This window comes from Oncorhynchus mykiss, chromosome 11, assembly GCF_057628025.1.
Source record: "Oncorhynchus mykiss isolate SJ-2025 chromosome 11, ASM5762802v1, whole genome shotgun sequence".
Taxonomy (NCBI): domain Eukaryota; kingdom Metazoa; phylum Chordata; class Actinopteri; order Salmoniformes; family Salmonidae; genus Oncorhynchus; species Oncorhynchus mykiss.
The window spans coordinates 41984362-42003979 of record NC_143032.1 but is presented as its reverse complement, the minus strand read 5'-3'; the positions used below and the strand labels follow the sequence as shown (position 1 = coordinate 42003979).

Below are 19618 nucleotides of genomic sequence, written 5' to 3'. Positions count from 1 at the left end.
CTGACACTGACTCAACTCCAGCCACTTTAATAATGGGAATTGATGGGAAATGATGTAAATATATCACTAGCCACTTTAAACTACCTTATATAATGTTACTTACCCTACATTATTCATCTCATATGCATACGTATATACTGTACTCTATATCATCGACTGTATTCTTATGTAATACATGTATCACTAGCCACTTTAACTATGCCACTTTGTTTACATACTCATCTCATATGTATATACTGTACTCGATACCATCTACTGTATCTTGCCTATGCTGCTCTGTACCATCACTCATTCATATATCCTTATGTACATATTCTTTATCCCCTTACACTGTGTACAAGACAGTAGTTTTGGAATTGTTAGTTAGATTACTTGTTATTACTGCATTGTCGGAACTAGAAGCACAAGCATTTCGCTACACTCGCATTAACATCTGCTAACCATGTGTATGTGACAAATAAAATTTGATTTGATTTAGTTCAGCTCTTTTTCTGGTTTAAATAAAACCTAGACACTGAAAATGAGACATCAGCCTGGATCAGACCTATTGGGGCGGTATCTATTGGGGCGATCCTTATCTGTCTAGGGTGTCAGATAAGGATCATATCACCTCTACCTTGTCTCTCAAAGCACTTCATGATGACTGATGTGAGTGCTACGGGGCAATAGTCATTTAGTTCAGTTACCTTTCCTTTCTTGGGTACAGGAACAAGTGTGTGTGTAACACTGTGTGGATGTGTGCAACACTGCTTGTTCCCTTGACTCTGCTGCTATCAGCCTTGACTCTGCTCCATCACCTTTGAAAAGATGCGAGGTGAGAGGGACAAGCTGAATGGGAGGACTAAAAACTCGTAGGCTATCGCCTTGTAATGAAACTACAGAAAATGTCTGTGATTGGGGCACAAGGGCACATAAAAGTACGCATCCTTTAGGTTGATGGTGGTAATCCAATTGCTGAAGTGCACAGACTGTGACAGCCACTGGTTTGAGAGCATTTTGAAAGTGCGAATTCTGAGATGCTTGCTGAGGACAAGTCTAGAACGGGGCATAAAGTCCGGACCCCTTTGCTTTTTTCTATCCACGGAGAGGGTGTCCAGGTTCCAGCTCGGCATAGCCCAAATTCGGTTGAGGTGCACAGTATGTTTTTGCCAGTCCATGTGCCTACTGGGGATGATGGCTTCTATGAAAGTGGTCATTCCCCTGGGATTACTATTGATGTGGCTGTTCCAGTGCTGAACGTTAACCATGCGCTTGGATGCACCTCGCCACCTACACCGGTTGATTCAGTTGCCCACAACATGCCTTCAGCACTGGCCCAGTGGAGGGATCCCTGGCTACTGTCACAAGCGGTTCTCAGGGGCCAGGCGTTGTTCTGCAATATGATCACGACCGACACATCACACCAAGGGTGGGGAGAATTGTGCAAGGGTTACTCACTTCAGTGTCAGAGTGCCCGGCATATCAATTACCTGGAACTTCTGATGATGTACATGGCACTCAGGCACCTCCTCCCATGTTTTTTGGGCCGGCATGTGCTGGTCAGATCCAACAAGATGACGACAGTTGCATACTCAACAGGAGGGGCAGTCCCTACCCCTCCTTGCTGCGGAGCAGTGCGCATTTGCTGCCACTTTTGGTGATGCATGTTCCCGGTTGCCTCAACTCGGGTGCAGATCTTCTATCTCATAGGGAGGGCTGATAATTCATTATTGTGGCTGGGAGGGTTTATCATTGATTATTGTGGTTTCCCGTTGGACCAGGCAGCCTTGGTTGACGAAAACCATTCACCTTTAAAGCGAACCTGTTGTCCCAGGGCTCACAGGCAGGTTTGGCATGTGAGGCCAGAGATTTGGTTCCTATGGGCCTGTCCATGAGAGGGCCAATCTAATGGCTAGAGGTTTACCTCCGAATGTCATCGCTACCGTTCAGTCTGCAAGGGCGCCCTCCACGAGGGCTGTATGCACATACAGTTGAAGTCGGAAGTTTACCTACACATCCACAAATGATAGTTTTGACAAGTCAGTTAGGAAATCTACTTTGTGCATGACACTAGTAATTTTATTTGTGTATGTCGCACATTCATTGTCAGAAACACAGTAGGACCCAAAAGCATAATCAGTGCTCTAACTCCCCCTTGCGCTGGTCTGGAGCAATGAAATTGTGACGCAGGGTACCGTACTAAACCACAAATTACCTCTAAGTCCCGCAGCATAATCACAAAACTTTTAGTGGAGCAAACCCTGTACAACACCCATTTGGCCCAAGTTCCTGGGCTCTGTGAAGAGCGGTATTAAATTGAAGGAATGAAACCAAGCCTCACACTTATCACCTGTGGAAGATGGGGCTTCCAGTGAGACACGGATTTCATTGGCCTTGTCAGGCATGATTACAACCGAAGACGTGAAAGTGCAACTCCCCATAGTCCCTCCTTCAGGGAACAATAGTTATAGTCAGAACGTTACATTAATCTCCATGGGTTACACATAAAACGTGTTACACATTAATCGCAATAATCTCCATCAGTGTTTCCTGCTAGGCCACATCAAAAGGCTTCTCTAATAAAAAACAATTAAGATAGCAATGCTTTAGTTGCAATGAGAATTTTATCCATGCCTGTTCGTGGCTCTCATTGTTCTACCTAATCAGTTCCACCCCTGGAAGGAAGTGTTTGGCGCTAATGGCTTTGTGTGATAACGGCTTCCTATAAAGAGCAATGGAACTTTCTGTTAATTCTGTTAAGGAGTTGTAATGAGCCTTCCTTCCTTTCTGCATGGAAATACAGTGACTGCTCACTGTTGGGAATGTGTGAAGGACGAGTGATAGCTGTAGTGAGTGTTATCGGTGTAAGTCTAAGTGTAATGTAGGTGTAGAGCTGTAGTGAGCGTTATAGGTGTAGTGAGAGCTGTAGTATGATGTACTAGGTATAGATGCAGGGCTCTCTCACCTGTGGATGGTGGTGGTGTCTCTGGGCTCCCTGCCAGGGATCCTGTCGACATTGGGCTCCAGTGGGGAGTGCATCAGGTTCAGGCAGGAGGCTAGGGACTGGCTGGAGTCCTCTCGGAATACTACACACACACAAACACACACACACACACACAAAACCATTGAGTCAATGTCATGTGGCACAATAGGCTTGTGTTTACAGAGTTGACAACATGCTTAGAGTAGTCCATCCTGGACAATATGCTATAAAGAGTGTTGTTAGTATTTAAAAACGAACACTATACTACAGAAATCAAATATTTCCTTTACATTCTGAGTGCAGAGTAAAATACACAATGGCATCTGTTTTAATGTTTCATTCATGCAGAAACTACTAAGAAAACAGTTTTGACAATCAGAAATAACCAGATCTTTAAAAAAGGGATGTGGATGGCTCAGTTTCAAGGTAAAACTGAATGTGGCTCAGCTCAGCAGCCCATAAATTGCTGTGAAACTGCCTGGTTCTTAATAAAAATGCCAAGCAGCCACCTGAGAGCACTAAAACAGGAGCATCCATGCATTTGTGTGTGTGTGTGTGTGTGTGTGTGTGTGTGTGTGTGGGCATGTCTGGTGTGCCTTAATTTGAGTTAGTGTGAGATACTTTCCACTTAATTCTCTTCTTCAGTAAGTCACATCGTCACTTCACTTTAAGTGTGCGATTTATCAATTCTTTGCAGGGATTTCACAGCACAGTCTGAACCATTTAGGCTAGTATACAGTGTATTCTTAAAGTATTCAGACTGTCCATATTTTGTTAGGTTACAGCCTTATTATAACATTTAAAAAAAAAAAGTTATGTACAATTCTAAAACAATTCTCAATCTACACACAATACCCCATAATGACAAAGCAAAAAGTTTTGTAAAATGTTTGCATATCTATTAAAAATAAACAGAAATACCTTATTAACATAAGTATTCAGACCCTTTGCTATAAGACTCAAAATTGAGCTCAGTAGCATCCTGTTTCCATTGATCATCCTTGAAAGGTTTCTACATCTTGATTGAGTCAATTGATTGGACATGATTTGGAAAGGCATACAACTCTCTAATAAAGGTCCCACAGTTGACAGTGCATGTCAGAGTGAAAAACGAAGCCATAAGGTCGAAGGAATTGTCCGTGGAGCTCCGAGACAGGATTGTGTCGAAGGCACAGATCTGGGGAAAGGTAGCAAAACAATTCTGCAGCATTGAAGGTCCCCAAGAACACATTGGCCTCCATCATTCTTAAATGGAATTAGTTTGGAAGCACCAACACTCTTCCTAAGATGGCCACCCGGCCAAACTGAGCAATCGGGGGAGAAGGGCCTTGGTCTGGGAGGTGACCAAGAACCCGATGGTCACTCTGACAAAGCTCCAGAGTTCCTCTGTGGAGATGGGAGAACCTTCCAGAAGGACAACCATCTCTGCAGCATTACACCAAATCAGGCCTTTATGGTTGAGTAGCCAGATGGAAGCCACTCCACAGTAAAAGGCACATGACAGCCTGCTTAGAGTTTGCCAAAAGGCACCTAAAGGACTCTCTTGGTCTGATAATACCAAGCTTGAGCTCTTTGGCCTGAATGCCAAGCGTCACGTCTGGAGGAAACCTGGCACCATCCCTACAGTGAAGCATGGTGGTGGCAGCATCATGCTGTGGGGATGTTTTCAGCGGCAGCGACTGGGAGACTAGTCAGGATCGAGGGAAAGATGAACAGAGCAAGGTACAGAAAGATCCTTCATCAAAACCTGCTCCAGAGCGCTCAGGACCTCAGACTTGGGTGACGGTTCACCTTCCAACAGGACAACGACCCTAAGCACACAGCCAAGATAACACAGGAGTGGCTTTGGGAGAAATCTCTGAATGTTCTTGAGTGGCCCAGTCAGAGCCCTTACTTGAACTCGATCAAACATCTCTGGAGATATCTGAAAAAAGCTGTGCAGCAACGCTCCCCATCCAACCTGAAAGAGCTTGAGAGGATCTGCAGAGAAGAATGAGAGAAACTCCCCAAATACAGTTGTGCCAAGCTTGTAGCCAAGAAGAGTTTCTTTATTTATACATTTGCAATCATTTCTAAGAACCGTTTTTGCTTTGTGGTGATGTGTGTAGATTGATGAGGGAAAAAAACTATTTCATCAATTTTAAAATAAAGGCTGTAACGTAACAAAATGTAGAACAAGTCAAGGGGTCCGAATACTTTCCGAATGCACTGTATAAAGAAAAAAAACTTACCATGCAAAATGTTTTTTTTGTGTGTGTATTAGCGATGACATCCTGGGAAGCTCTCTGTCTAGAGGCTTTGCCCTCGGTACATGTTTACTGGTACTTTTGCGTGTTCTGATGCAACCTCCAAAAAGAGAGGGGTGTTAAGAGAATTAAGATTGAAGGTAATTATCCAAGCCTGCATAGATGTTGCATGCCTAGAGATATGAAAGTTTAGTTGAACTGACTCAGACCTCCCGTTAGATAAGAGTCAACTAAGGGGCATATCTGGCCTGTTGTCTCCACTCAAGTCACCAAACACATCCTGCTCCTAATAATAGGCTACATCTTTGCGTTCATCTTGCATTCATACAAGGGCAATTAATTGTTTCTCAGTCATGTCGGTTTTGCAATTCTTTACGTAATGCATAATATATCTTTAGGATACATAAGAACCAATGAGGTTATGTCACAAAGTTAGTGAATGCAAGAAAATAAAAACAAATCCTTACAAAAACACTTCCCTATGACGCACTCAAAACTTGTTTTAATCAGTCTTCTGCTGCTGGGAAATATGATTTAAACAAAAACATATCAAAAGCATTGAGAATTAACCATTTCTGTTGCTAAGTGTTATGAGAATATCAAGGAACTAATGATAGCAACGCTGGGGGAACAAACCATCTGAACTGGCTTAAAACGGTCCTAGCAAGTGTATTTGGTTTAGATGTAGTAGAACTATTCTAAACTTCCTAAATATCTGAGCAAACAAGTTAGTCCTGCTTAAACTTGGGTGTGTCCCTGGATACGTGTAGAGGTCATTCTAGAATCTCCAAATTTCCTTGGACAAGTGGCTGAAGTAGAGGAGCAGAGAGGGTGGTTGCGTCCCCAACGGCACCCTATATAGTGCTCTACTTCTGACCAGAGCCCGATGGGTAAAAATAAGTGCAATGTAAGGAATAGAGAGCCATTCGGGAACGAAGCCGGTGGATTTGCTGTTGAATGGATTGGGAGTGTCCATACCGTGACGCTGGCGTTGGTCATCAGAGAGGTCCAGGTCCAACATCAGGTCATCCTCATCCAGCTCAGACGAGCCCAGATTGTTCAGTACATCCTGAGGACACAATGGAGACATCTGTATGACTTGGTGCGCTGGACACAGTTTAACAACAAGCTTGATGCATGCCACTTTACTTTCGGAGTAGGGTCAGAAGTTGACTATAACTAGAGCCCAGTGTGTTTACTTGTAAGGTTAGGTGGGGGTGGGGGATCTGGCACTATACAGACATATACAGGTAACTGCCAAAATAAAGGAAACACCAACAGTGTCTTAATAGGGCGATGGGTCACCACGAGCCAGAACAGCTTAAATGCACGTTGGCATAGATTCTATAAGTGTCTGGAACTCTATTGGAGGGATGCGACACTATTTCATGAGAAATTCCATAATTGGGTGTTTTGTTGATGGTGGTGTAAAACACTGTCTCAGGCGCCGCTCTAGAATCTCCCATTAATGTTAAATTGAGTTGAGATCTTGTGACAGACGGCCGTGGCATATGGTTTACATCGTTTTCATGCTCATCAAACTCTTCAGTGACCACTTGTGCCCTGTGGATGGGGGCAAAGCCATGGTAGCCAAAATAAAGGCCTGCCCAGAATTTTTCAATTGCTTAATTAACTCAGGAACCACACCTGCGTGGAAGCACCTGCTTACAATATACTTTGTATCCCTCATTAACTCAAGTGTTTCCATTATTTTGGCAGTTGACTATGGATTCACTAGAGATTTAGAGACCAACTTAAACATAACGAGGACTTCCTAAATGCTTCGTTATAGGTCACTGTTTGCATTGACATGTTGTACAGTACCAGTCAAAAGTTGACACACCTACTCATTCAAGGGTTTTTTCTTTATTTTTACTATTTTATACATTGTAGAATAATAGTGAAGACATCAAAACTATGAAACACATATGGAATCATGTTGTAACCAAAACAGTGTTCAACAAATCCAAATATATTTAAAAGTAGACACCCTTTGCATTGATGACAGCTTTGCACACTCTTGGCATTCTCTCAACCAGCTTAATGAGGTAGTGACCTGAAATGCATTTCAATTAACAAGTGTGTCTTGTTAAAAGTACATTTGTGGAACTTAATTCCTTCTTAATGTGTTTGAGCCAATCAGTTGTGTTGTGACAAGGTAGGGGTGGTATACAGAAGACAGCCCTATTTGGTAAAAGGCCAAGTCCATATTATGGCAAGAACAGCTAAAATAAGACATATAGGTCAGTCAATTTCAAAAATGTCAAGAACTTTGAAAATTTCTTCAAGTACAGTCGCAAAAACCATCAAGTGCTATGATGAAATTGGCTTTCATGAGGACCGCCACAGGAAAGGAAGACTGAGTTACCTATACTGCAGAGGATACATTCATTAGAGTTAACTGCACCTCAGATTGCTGACCAAATAAATGCTTCACAGAGTTCAAGTAACAGACACATCACAACATTAACTGTTCAGAGGACACTGTGTGAATCAGGCCTTCATGGTCAAATTGCTGCATAGAACCCCCTACTAAAGGACTGCAATAAGAAGAAGAAATTTGATTCGGCCAAGAAACATGAGCAATGGACATTAGATCGGTGGAAATCTGTCCTTTGGTCTGATTTTTGGTTCCAACCGCAGTGTCTTTGTGAGACGCAGAGTAGGTGAACGGATTATCTCTGCATGTGTGGTTCCCACAGTGAAGCATGGAGGTGGAGGTGAGATGGTGCGTTGCTGTCTGTGATTTATTTAGAATTCAAGGCACACTTAACCAGAATGGCTACCACAGCATTCTGCAGCGATACCCCATCCCATCTGGTTTGCGCTTAGTGGGACTATCATTCGTTTTTCAACAGGACAATGACCCAAAACACACCTCCAGGCTGTGTAAGGGCTATTTGACCAAGAAGGAGAGTGATTGAAATGGTTTGGAATGAGTTGGGCCGCAGAGTGAAGGAAAACCAGCCAACAAGTGCTCAGCATATATGGGAACAAGACTGTGGACATTCCTCATGAAGCTGGTAGCGATAATGCCAAGAGTGTACAAAGCTGTCATCAAGGCAAAGGGTGGCTTTGAAGAATCTCAAATATATTTAGATTTGTTTAGCACTTTTCTGGTTACTACATGTTATTTCATAGTTTTGATGTATTCATTATTATTATTCTTCAATGTAGATAACAGTAAAAAAATTAAAAATAAAAAAATCTTTGAATAAGTAGGTGTGTCCAAAACTTTGACTGGCACTGTATGTATTTTAAGGGTTCATTCATGGCTGTACTGGATCCATAACGGGTCACCAAAGCAAAGGTTATTAAAATCCAATCTCTTAATCTCATAATCAATGATTTTATCCATTGAGATTTTGAAGCCATTGACCCAGTCAAATTTGATTACATTTTCAAAGACATCCACTTCCAAGCAGTGGTTGAGGAATCATGTACATGATGACCCCTTCTCCTTTTGTCATGTTTCAAAAGGATACACTGCCATCTTGTGGTGATACACAGAAAAATGGTTACCACGTCTGGTCTGTTGGTAAAAATTTGAAGAAAATATCAGAAGGTGCACAGGAAATGCAGAAGCTAGAAAATATGAATTACATACAAAACATCTAAGGGATTGTTATGGACATGGTTAAAGGTTGGGTAAAAAATAAAAAAGATTTCATATCATTTGGATAACATTAAGAGGTAAATGTGATGCAGCTTTCATTGGTGAATCACACAATTCCAATAAGATGGATGTGTACTACTAACTAGCTAAAAATGTCACTGTAGTGTACCACATTTCCAACAAAATATGTTCATGGGCAAGGAAACCTATTTTACTCATCTTGTAATTACTTATCAGTGGTGTCATCACCATACTGCACACAGAGACATACAATTGGTATCCACGAGTACATCCGACTTAGGGTAAGTAGAATAAACGGTTGCCAGAATCTCTACAGTATCCCTTTAAAGTTGGGTACATCAATGTGAATCAGAACCAGGCAGTGTCATTGTGTCCAAACAAAGCTCCTGTTGTCCACTGTCACACCGTTCTTAATTGCCAGTATCCCTTTAAGAATATTATTGGTCTAAGAAGCATCCTCAATAGAGATGATCAATTAAAGGTTTAATCTGTGCCTGGGAAACTGACCCTAAATGTCAAGCTCAAGTCAAGTGTAAGAGTTATCTGCATAAAGTATAATACCTTTTGAAGGAAATGATTAGCCTCCACTTATGAAGAGGTAATATAGCCCTTTATGCTCAACTAAGGTGTTCCTCAAGTAATAGTGATTGGAACAGGGTGTCAGTCCTCACCCACTGTTGTAAAATGACATCTATTATATACATCATTTGGAGCTAAATTAGCGTGTTAATGTCATCCCCCAGTAATAGATGTGTATTAAAACTCCTTCACTGTGCAAGCTCTGACCTTTTTTACAGTGCAATAATGTTTGAGTGAGTAACTTTATGCTAATAGAGATTAAAAAACGGTGGCTCGTTAAAACAAGGATCTATTTCATCAATGCCAACCTCAGTAATATGGAAAACATTCAGAATAAGCAGGTGTCTCTTATTCTGCACATAGAAAGACTTTGGGTCAGTAGATATTATACATTTTGTGCCTGTGGAGTTAATTCAAGAGGACCAATAGAGAAAAATGTGCCGTTGCAGAGGTCCAGACTCCAGGGGTGTATTAGTTGACCCGAGAGGCATTGTGTCAACTATTAACTTGGTCCGGCCAGATGCTCGTGCTAGCAAACTTGCGACATTGTATAAAATATTCCCGGGCCCTTAGAGTTTCCCACGCCAGTGAGCTCAGGACAGACACAGCTGTAAGCTATTTACACAAGGGATAAGAAGTAATCAGGTAGGCCTATTTTATGATGTTTCCACCAGATCAGAGCATGACATTTTCTTCCCCTTTCATGCTGAGTGGTTATGGAAAGGGAGAGAGCTCTAAAGACTTTCAAATAGGCTATGTTGAGGAACTATTGTCATTATCAATGGATGTAAAAACAGACTTTGTTGACTCGCTGTTTGAGGCGAAGAAAACATTACTTTGAGAAGTTCCACAGTGATGGTGAGTTAAGTCAATCAGAAATAGTATCAGATCCCCAAATGGGCACATTTATAGGCTTACATTTGCACACAGGCCAGGTCACCTAGGCCTACTTCTATGCGTAATCAGGTGCACATCCTTAATGAATAAATTGACAACTGGATAATGGAATGAAATAACCCACAACTTTTTTTATCATAAGTATAGCCTAGGTTGTGCACTCTGCAAACAACGTGTCCACTCCTACAAAGACAAGACAGTAATAATAATATATTGAATGCATTAACAGAAATTACCATAACCAAATAAATATTGTCGATTAGAAATTATGGTAATTAACGGCAAATATACTACCGGTGATACTGGTGTGCCTTTTGCAATGTCCACTCAGGCAGGCATGAATCTGACAGGTGTCTTGAGTGCCATGATTTTAAATATATTTTACACTGCTCAACTAAAAAAAGAAGATATTGTCAACCAACAGCCTATCGACCAAACAATCGACCAGTCAACTAAATAGGGTCCGTCCTAATTAGCGCACACCATAGCAAAACATTTGGCACAGTAATAAAACAAGCGTTTCCCACAGGACAAATTCAAATAGGTCCCCTCCCTGGTCCATTTGGAGCCTAGTGAATAATACACCCCTCCTGAGAGTTAAGGAGGGGCTATTCATATAGATAATAAAGGACTTAGTTTGTAACCCTTCACACAAATGATTCGTGTCAAAGTGTGTCACTCAAATCAAATAAGTTCTCAAACGTTTCTTACCAGTCTACTACAGGCCAGGGGAGACTACAATTCCTACATATTTTGAAAAATGGGTTGGTTAACAATCTCTTGATGTACAGTATGATGGTAGAAATACCAGTTCCTTCAACATCCACACGGTTCTCTAAGCACGTCTTATGACGTGAATACATGTACCGAACATAATACAAGTTCACTTAAAAACAGTTTAGGCACTTTTGCCAGTTTAGAATGATTGTATGTATATCTTGTACCCAAAGTGTAAGACAGAGCAGGCATATATCCTGTTGGCTGTTGAGTGTATTGTAATTATGACAGAGAAGGGAGGGATTATCTTCCCAGTATTGCCTTGTACAGAAAACTACTTTAGTCCACCTCTGCATCACACTTGACTGCTCATGAAACCACAAACCTACTCAACAGACAATGGAAAACACTTTAGCGTTTCACTGAAGCTCTACTCGTCGTACTGGATTGCCTTCTTTTTTTCACCCAAAGTTAAAAAAGAAGCTGGTAAAAAGAGACTAAATTGGTAATATACTCCTACAGCCACACTTTGTGATTCTCCACCAGAGCAAAAAAACAAGACGGTAGAGTCGGCCGCCACTTAGATTTTATCAACCACAGATTTAGCCCCACATGTTAGCCCCACGTATTTCACATGTGCTTTCCTTTCTAGGTATGGAAGATGAGGGTTGTCGAGCCACCTCGAAAATGAAATAGATCTAAGTATAAGCCTGAAAAATGTGGTGCACTACAGCAGTGGTTCCCAAGCTTTTTTGGTTACTGTACCACCAACTGAATTTTGCTCTGCTCGGTGGCGGTTTATGCAGGCATGTGGATTGGAGTGGCCAGACAGGAAGGAGTCAGGCGCAATCCCTTGAGTGACAAGTTGCTGTCCTGTTGCACTGATCTGCAGCACAGTTAGTTAGATGATTAGTCTGTTTAATTTAGGGCGGGCTGTTTTCCCCGTGTGAGAGTGTAATCCAGAGAAGGATGCGGCCATGGACTAAGCTATTTAGTCTGCAGCAACAGTGAGGAGCCGCTAGCACCATTGCCAGCTCCCCTGCTGGACTGTCCTCTACTGTAATCCTAGTGTAACTGTGCTGTACTGAAGTGTAGTGTAGTGTAAACACGTACGAGGCTGCCAAGCTTGGAGGACGACGAGTTGGTCCTCTGTTTCAGCAGCACGCGCCCCTCGGCAGTGCAATGGGGATCTTTGAGGTTGAGGTGGAGCCCCCGTGGCCCCCCGGCACCCTCCGAGGAGGAACGTAGCCGGCGCTCCATGCGCATCACCTCGTGGTAGGGGCTGGCGCTGCTGCTGCACATGGACACTGTGGAGGGCAGAGCACAAGACACATGATAATATTTTTGCTGACGTGGAGGCAGGGAGCTAGGCAAAAAAGTGGCGAACAGACAAGTAGACAGACTGTCGAATGCGACACAGACAAACAACTGCAGACTACACGTTGGGGGGGAAAACTTCAAAACAAGCAAACAATCAATTGGCTATCGCAAGCCTTGGGGCTGGAAGCGATCCAGTGTTTTGCAACAACAGCTTCAGTGACTTTATGGAAATAAATTATTTTAGGTGACCTTTGCACTAATGTAAAGGCACTTTTCCAATATAGTGAGGGAATAAGGCTACTTTTACTAATTGATTGAATTTGGGTTATAGATCTACATCATCACGGAGCACACTTTTTAGGTGCAAGTATAACTACTTACGTGTTATCACCAATACAAAGTAACCTAAGCAACAGACAGACAAGAAATAAGCTTACATCAGAAATGAACAATAACAGTGATGTGTTAATCATTATGGATAGCCTAACACTGCCCAAAACCAGTAGACTAACCAATGCAGTTCACAAACAGTTGTCTTACGAAAACTATTCAGATATAAGGATGTTACAAGCAGTGCCACACTGTTTCAAGTTTGGTAGGTGAACGGCGGAGTCTAGTGGGCCGTTTCAGAAAGACATAGCCAAAGGGTAGGAATTTGTACAGGAGGTGTTATCCAGGTGTGACTACAGCCTACAATGTCTTAGGAAACCGCTGTCCATTGGTTAATAAATATACCTTTAAGAGGAAATAGTTCCCACTGTACTGAGAACAGGCACATGGGCCTAAAATAGCGCTGCTCAACCCCCTAATCAGTCTTGTCTTTCTGATTTTGGTACTTTCAACATCATCCAACCAAAGGGTACATAAAATATAGCCTACATTGTAGACCATACCTCTGCCTTCTGAATGTGAAAGCAGTGTAAAGTTCAACCACTTTGAACAGAAAATGTCTATTTGTCGGTGATCGAAAACACAAAGTCAGTCTCAAACGGTGGTAGGCAATACTGTGTGCAAACACTTTGGCCAAATGTACTGAACAAAAATATAAAAACGCAATAATTTTTACGATTTTAACGAGTTACAGTTCATATAAGGAAATCAGTCAATTGAAATACATCCATTAGGCTCTAATCTATGGATTTCACATGACTGGGCAGATGCGCAGCCATGGGTGGGCCTTGGAGGGCATAGGCCTACCCACTTTGGAGTCAGGGCAGGCCAATCAGAATTAGTTTTTAATATTCCTCAGTTTCCTCAGCTGTCTGAGTGGTTGGTTTCAGACAATCCCGCGGCTGGTCTCAGACAATCCCGCAGGTAAAGAACCCGGATGTTGAGGGCCTGGACTAGCGTGGTTATACGTGGTCTGTGGTTGTGATGCCAGTTTGACATACTGCCAAATTCTCTAAAACGACAATTATCTGGCAACAGCTCTGGTGTACATTCCTGCAGTCAGCATGCCAACTGCATGCTCCCTTAAAACTTGAAACATCTGTGGCATTGTGTGACAAAAGTCCACATTTTAGAGTGGCCTTTTATTACCCCCAGCACAAGGTGCACCTGTGTAATGATCATGCTGTTTAATCAGTTTCTTGATATGCCACGCCACATCTTTGCAAATTAGAAAGGCTCACTAAGAGGAACGTGAACAAATGTGTGCTTTTTGTGCATATGGAATATTTCTGGGATCTTTTATTTCAGCTCTTGAAATTTGGAACCAACACCTTACATGTTGCGTTTATATTTTTGTTCAGTATACTTGTCAGTAATTTACAATTAGCTTTTCACAAGAGCAATGCACCTCCTTTCTATTATCAATTAGTCAATCACAGAGATCAATCAGTACTCCGCATGTTATTCAATTAATTGTTCAGTTTTTACCTGTGTGGGGTTTCCTCAGGTGGCATGACCTGGGTTCATGTCTACCGCAGCACGCTCCCTTGCCTGGTTCCTGGATGAACACTGTGTTCCTGGACCTCCTCTCAGACTGCTCTGGATTGGAATGGTAGCCTTTACTACGCACTGGGCCTGACTCGCTCTCACTAGTCTCTGTCTGCGCTGGTCTGACCTCCTCCACCATCATAACATCCTCCTTCTTCTCTTCCTCTTCTTCCTTCTCTTCCTGCGATTGTGTTTGTTGTTCCGGTGACATTGGTGGTGTTGCAGCTGTTGCTGGTTCTGTGACAGGGACTTCAGTCTCACACTCTGTGGTGTTTGCGGTGCTGGTGTCTGGCAGAAGGGGCTTGTCTGTGGCAGCTTGGGCAGGCATGAAGAACACCTGGGAGGTAGAGACGACGTGGCTGAAGTTATCTGGCGTGGCGGCGAGGCTGGGGGCAAGCAGCACATCCACCTCGGACACAGAGTCCTCTGTGATGGGGACATTAAACTCAGAGGGGGTGAGGGCTGTGGTGCGGTCCTCAGACAACATGGGTGACTGCAGGGAGCTCTCCCCCAACAGCTCGCCTGGCCACGAGCCCGGGGTACCCTCTGACGTCGGGGGCACTACACTCACCACTGGGGGCTTGCACTGCTCAGAGTTCTTGGAGAAGCGGTGGTGGGCAGAGAAGGACTTGGGCAGCAGCTGTTTCTTCTGCCTGTACGAGCGCTTGCTTTCGCCGCTGAAGTCATCCAGATACCCCGAGTCATCGCCCTCGTTGGTACCTGAGCTGATGCAGTTGATGAACACGTTCCTATTGACCGTGGAGGTCACCTTCTCAAAGTCTTCAGTCTGCGAGCGGGTGATCTTTTTCTGCCGGTGGCCCCCAAAGCCAAAGGAGTGGCGCGTCTTGGCCCGTGGAAGCACAGCGCCATCTTGGAAGCCCAGCGGAGGGTTGTTCTGGCTGCTGTTGGTGTCCTGGGCTGGGTCCAGAGGAGGGGTCTGGATGCGTGGTGGCTCACTGTTCCTCTTGCTGCTGAAGCTGATGGAGGGCGTGCGGAACAGGCTGCGGCGCTTGCCCGTGCTGCTGTTGCTGGAGTTGGTGCTGGAGGGGGACGAGGTGTGAACGCCATTGCCCACGCCGGCCGAGGATGGGGAGGAGGGCAACGAGTCCTGCCTCTTACTTACGCTACGCCTGAAGATGGGCAGCCTGGAGACGAGCGTAGAGCGGCGCGACCCTGATTCGCCCATCAAGGTTCAGCGGCAGTCACTCTGCAAAACAGACATGACACAGTCAGAGAGACGCACAGTGAAAGAAATCAGGGCTTCGGGTTGGTTTAAAAAAGGTCCCATCAAGGGATGAACCACACAACCTCAACACCACAACCATCAGTCTGAAGATGCATTGTCCATTTCCTTGTGTGCATTTCCAAAAGTGCCATTTGACAAACTACTGAAACTATTAGGCTACAAGTGTAATGTAATCTACAAAAAAAAAGGTTGTGTGAATATAGTGTACAATATTTATACTCTCTGTAAGATAGATAGACATGGTATTGTCTAGAGTGACAAAAGAGGAAATAGGCCAAGTAGTCATTTCAATGCAACAAATCTAGCCTATATAGCAGCCTACAGTATTGTCCTCAGTCACACAATTCAATTTAAAACTGAGGAAACATTTTCCCGGAAACCTATAATTAAGAGTAGGCTATACATTCATTGGAATAAGCCATTAGACGTGATGGATCACACAACATTTATACAACTACACAATACCTCATATAAAACAATTACTAACTTCACTATAGCCTTATCTTGGACCATTCAAATTGAATGTTTTGCATATCCCGGCTAGAAATGGCCCACGGGGGTTTTATCAAACTTAGAAGTTCTACTATGAAAAATACAGAGATAGGCTACCTCCAACGCGTTACTGATTGCATGGATGGAGCAAAGTCCCACAGAGAAAAACCAGAGATAGTTAGGTCTATTTTCACTTGGAGTTGTAGATTCAATATGAATGTCTAATAAGCCTAGTCAATTTCAACACAAGTTAGGCTAAGTGTAACTAGAAAGGTTGCGTACACAGTACAAAAGCTACAGAAGAGTCTTAGAACTAGGAGGCCATCGATATTATCAGCCTGACATTAGTAACATCTCAAATACATTTTATTATAATAAGCTACTTGGCAAACAATGTTAATAAATCACACAAGCAATTAATACTCTGTCATGCCCATACTCGACAGTGCTGGTGAATAACAACCAGTGTTTTTTAAGTTTTTTTTGGACAGAGGTATTTCTGATTCCAAAATTAAACCAACATAAACATGCCATAGATAGCATCCCAAATGGAACCCTAATCCCTTTATAGAGCTCTACTTTTAATGCTACTGTGTATCACGTGTCCTACTAGGCAAGTAATGTAATGTCTTGGCATGAAAAATCTTTTGACAGCTCTCAATTAATGGAAGAACAAAGGTGTGCAAAAGGATGGGTGGTCCAATCTGATTTTAATCACTTTGACAGCACCCCTTTTGATTGGAACAAAATTGGAACACACATACAGTGGGGCAAAAAACTATTTAGTCAGCCACCAATTGTGCAAGTTCTCCCACTTAAAAAGATGAGGCCTGTAATTTTCATCATAGGTACACTTCAACTATGACAGACAAAATGAGAAAAGAAAATCCAGAAAATCACATTGTAGGATTTTTAATAAATGTATTTGCAAATTATGGTGGAAAATAAGTATTTGGTCACCTACAAACAAGCAAGATTTCTGGCTCTCACAGACCTGTAACTTCTTAAGAGGCTCCTCTGTCCTCCACTCATTACCTGTATTAATGGCACCTGTCTGAACTTGTTATCAGTATAAAAGACACCTGTCCACAACCTCAAACAGTCACACTCCAAACTCCACTATGGCTAAGACCAAAGAGCTGTCAAAGGACACCAGAAACAAAATTGTAGACCTGCACCAGACTGGGAAGACTGAATCTGCAATAGGTAAGCAGCTTGGAAGACATACAAGACCACTGATAATCTCCCTCGATCTGGGGCTCCACGCAAGATCTCACCCCGTGGGGTCAAAATGATCACAAGAACGGTGAGCAAAAATCCCAGAACCACACGGGGGGACCTAGTGAATGACCTGCAGAGACCTGGGACCAAAGTAACAAAGCCTACCATCAGTAACACACTACGCCGCCAGGGACTCAAATTCTGCAGTGCCAGACGTACTGGCTTAAGCAGGGGGACACATGTCCAGGCCCGTCTGAAGTTTGCTAGAGAGCATTTGGATGATCCAGAAGAAGATTGGGAGAATGTCATATGGTCAGATGAAACCAAAATATTACTTTTTGGTAAAAACTCAACCCGTCGTGTTTGGAGGACAAAGAATGCTGAGTTGCATCCAAAGAACACCATACCTACTGTGAAGCATGGGGGTGGAAACATCATGCTTTGGGGCTGTTTTTCTGCAAAGGGACCAGGACGACTGATCCGTGTAAAGGAAAGAATGAATGGGGCCATGTATCGTGAGATTTTGAGTGTAAACCTCCTTCCATCAGCAAGGGCATTGAAGATGAAACGTGGCTGGGTCTTTCAGCATGACAATGATCCCAAACAAACCGCCCGGGCAACGAAGGAGTGGCTTCATAAGAAGCATTTCAAGGTCCTGAAGTCGCCTAGCCAGTCTCCAGATCTCAACCCCATAGAAAATCTTTGGAGGGAGTTGAAAGTCTGTGTTGCCCAGCAACAGCCCCAAACCATCACTGCTCTAGAGGAGATCTGCATGGAGGAATGGGCCAAAATACCAGCAACAATGTGTGAAAACCTTGTGAAGACTTTCAGAAAATGTTTGACCTATGTCATTGCCAACAAAGGGTATATAACAAAGTATTGAGATAAATAAGTATTTGGTTAATAACAAAAGTTTTCCACCATAATTTGCAAATAAATTCATTAAAAATCCTACAATGTGATTTTCAGGATTTTTTTCCCCTCATTTTGTCTGTCATAGTTTAAGTGTATCTATGATAAATTACAGGCCTCTCATCTTTTTAAGTGGGAGAACTTGCACAATTGGTGGCAGACTAAATACTTTTTTGCCCCACTGTATTTTATAGTAACATTATAATGGAATATAACAGAATAAAATACAAATAATAGTTTTCCCTTGTCATGGGAATATGTGGAACCATGGTCATAAAAAAAATATTTTTGCTCTCATTGCCTAGAAGAGTCCCATCTGATCTCACCTCCCTTCTATCTTTGAGGACATTCATTTCCATTGTTAGAGCAGTTACTTGACGTCTAAGGCACTGCATCTCAGTGCAAGAGGCATCACTACAGTCCCTGGTTCAAATCCAGGCTGTATCACATCCGGCCGTGATTGGGAGTCCCACAGGGCAGCGCACAATTGGCCCAGCGTCATCCAGGTTTGGCCGGATAGGTTTGTAAATACACATTTTCACTTGACTGACTTGCTAGTTAAATATAAAAATAAAACAATCAGATTCTGTACTATAAATGCTATTTTCTTTATGGAATGCAGGACCTATGCATCATCTCACTAGGCACATTAGCCATGATGACTCAAAATATGGCTTTTTACCAATTTGTATTCTTTATAATGCCTTTATAAATAATTCAAAATGTGTAAAAAGCCTTATAAAAAAAGAGTTATAACATGGCTATAGGCAAATCATCGTATTTTATCTTTAAAATACTAACTAGGTCTAAAGTTGAATGCAATGCACTAGCTAGGTAATGTTATCAATCATGCCACAAAAATCCCTTCCAAAAAAGGTAATGGAGCAATATGACTACTAGCCTAGCTAGCTAGCTAATTCACTGTTGAGAAACACTGACAGTTGTTGCACTGGTGTACATGATGTAGCAAACTACAGCTGCTGTTTACATTGCTATTAAAATGTTAACGTGGGTATCTTGATAACTCACTAGATGTAATCTGGAGTAACATCACGAGGTAGCTAGTAAATTGTCTCCTTGCTATGAATTTAGCCAGCTAGCTAACATTAGCTACAGAGGTAAAAAAAAATATATATATATATATATATATATATATATATTGGATATTCAGTGGATATTTGGTTCTCGCTCATCAATAGCTCTTAGACAAAGTGTGCCATGACTATTCAGAATCAGGAGAGGATGTGAAAAAAAAACTGCTTTTATTTTGGAAATCTCTTAATTTACATTTTTCAATCATCAATAGCCCTTACACAAATCATGCCATGACTATGAAAATGTTACCAAAAACAACAACAAAAACTAAGCAATGTAAATAAATATAAAGTTAATTTTTGTCCATCCTCCCATGATTTAGAATATATAAATTGTCATAGTCATGGCATGCTACA

At 42.4% G+C, this 19618-nt stretch overlaps 1 protein-coding gene across 3 annotated transcripts in view; it reads right to left on the bottom strand.

The window, feature by feature from the left end:
• The window catches only part of ccser1 (coiled-coil serine-rich protein 1), a 109994-nt gene that overhangs the window by 89586 nt on the left and 790 nt on the right, over positions 1-19618 (bottom strand). For all 3 annotated transcript variants that reach the window (XM_021620868.3, XM_021620867.3, XM_090190166.1), the window contains exons 2-5: positions 14237-15503; positions 12152-12345; positions 6187-6277; positions 2945-3065 (exon numbers count right to left, since the gene is read on the bottom strand). In XM_021620868.3, the coding sequence (XP_021476543.1) occupies positions 2945-3065; positions 6187-6277; positions 12152-12345; positions 14237-15482 (1652 nt within the window). In that variant the 5' untranslated portion in view covers positions 15483-15503. The remainder of the gene's footprint in view (positions 1-2944; positions 3066-6186; positions 6278-12151; positions 12346-14236; positions 15504-19618) is intronic.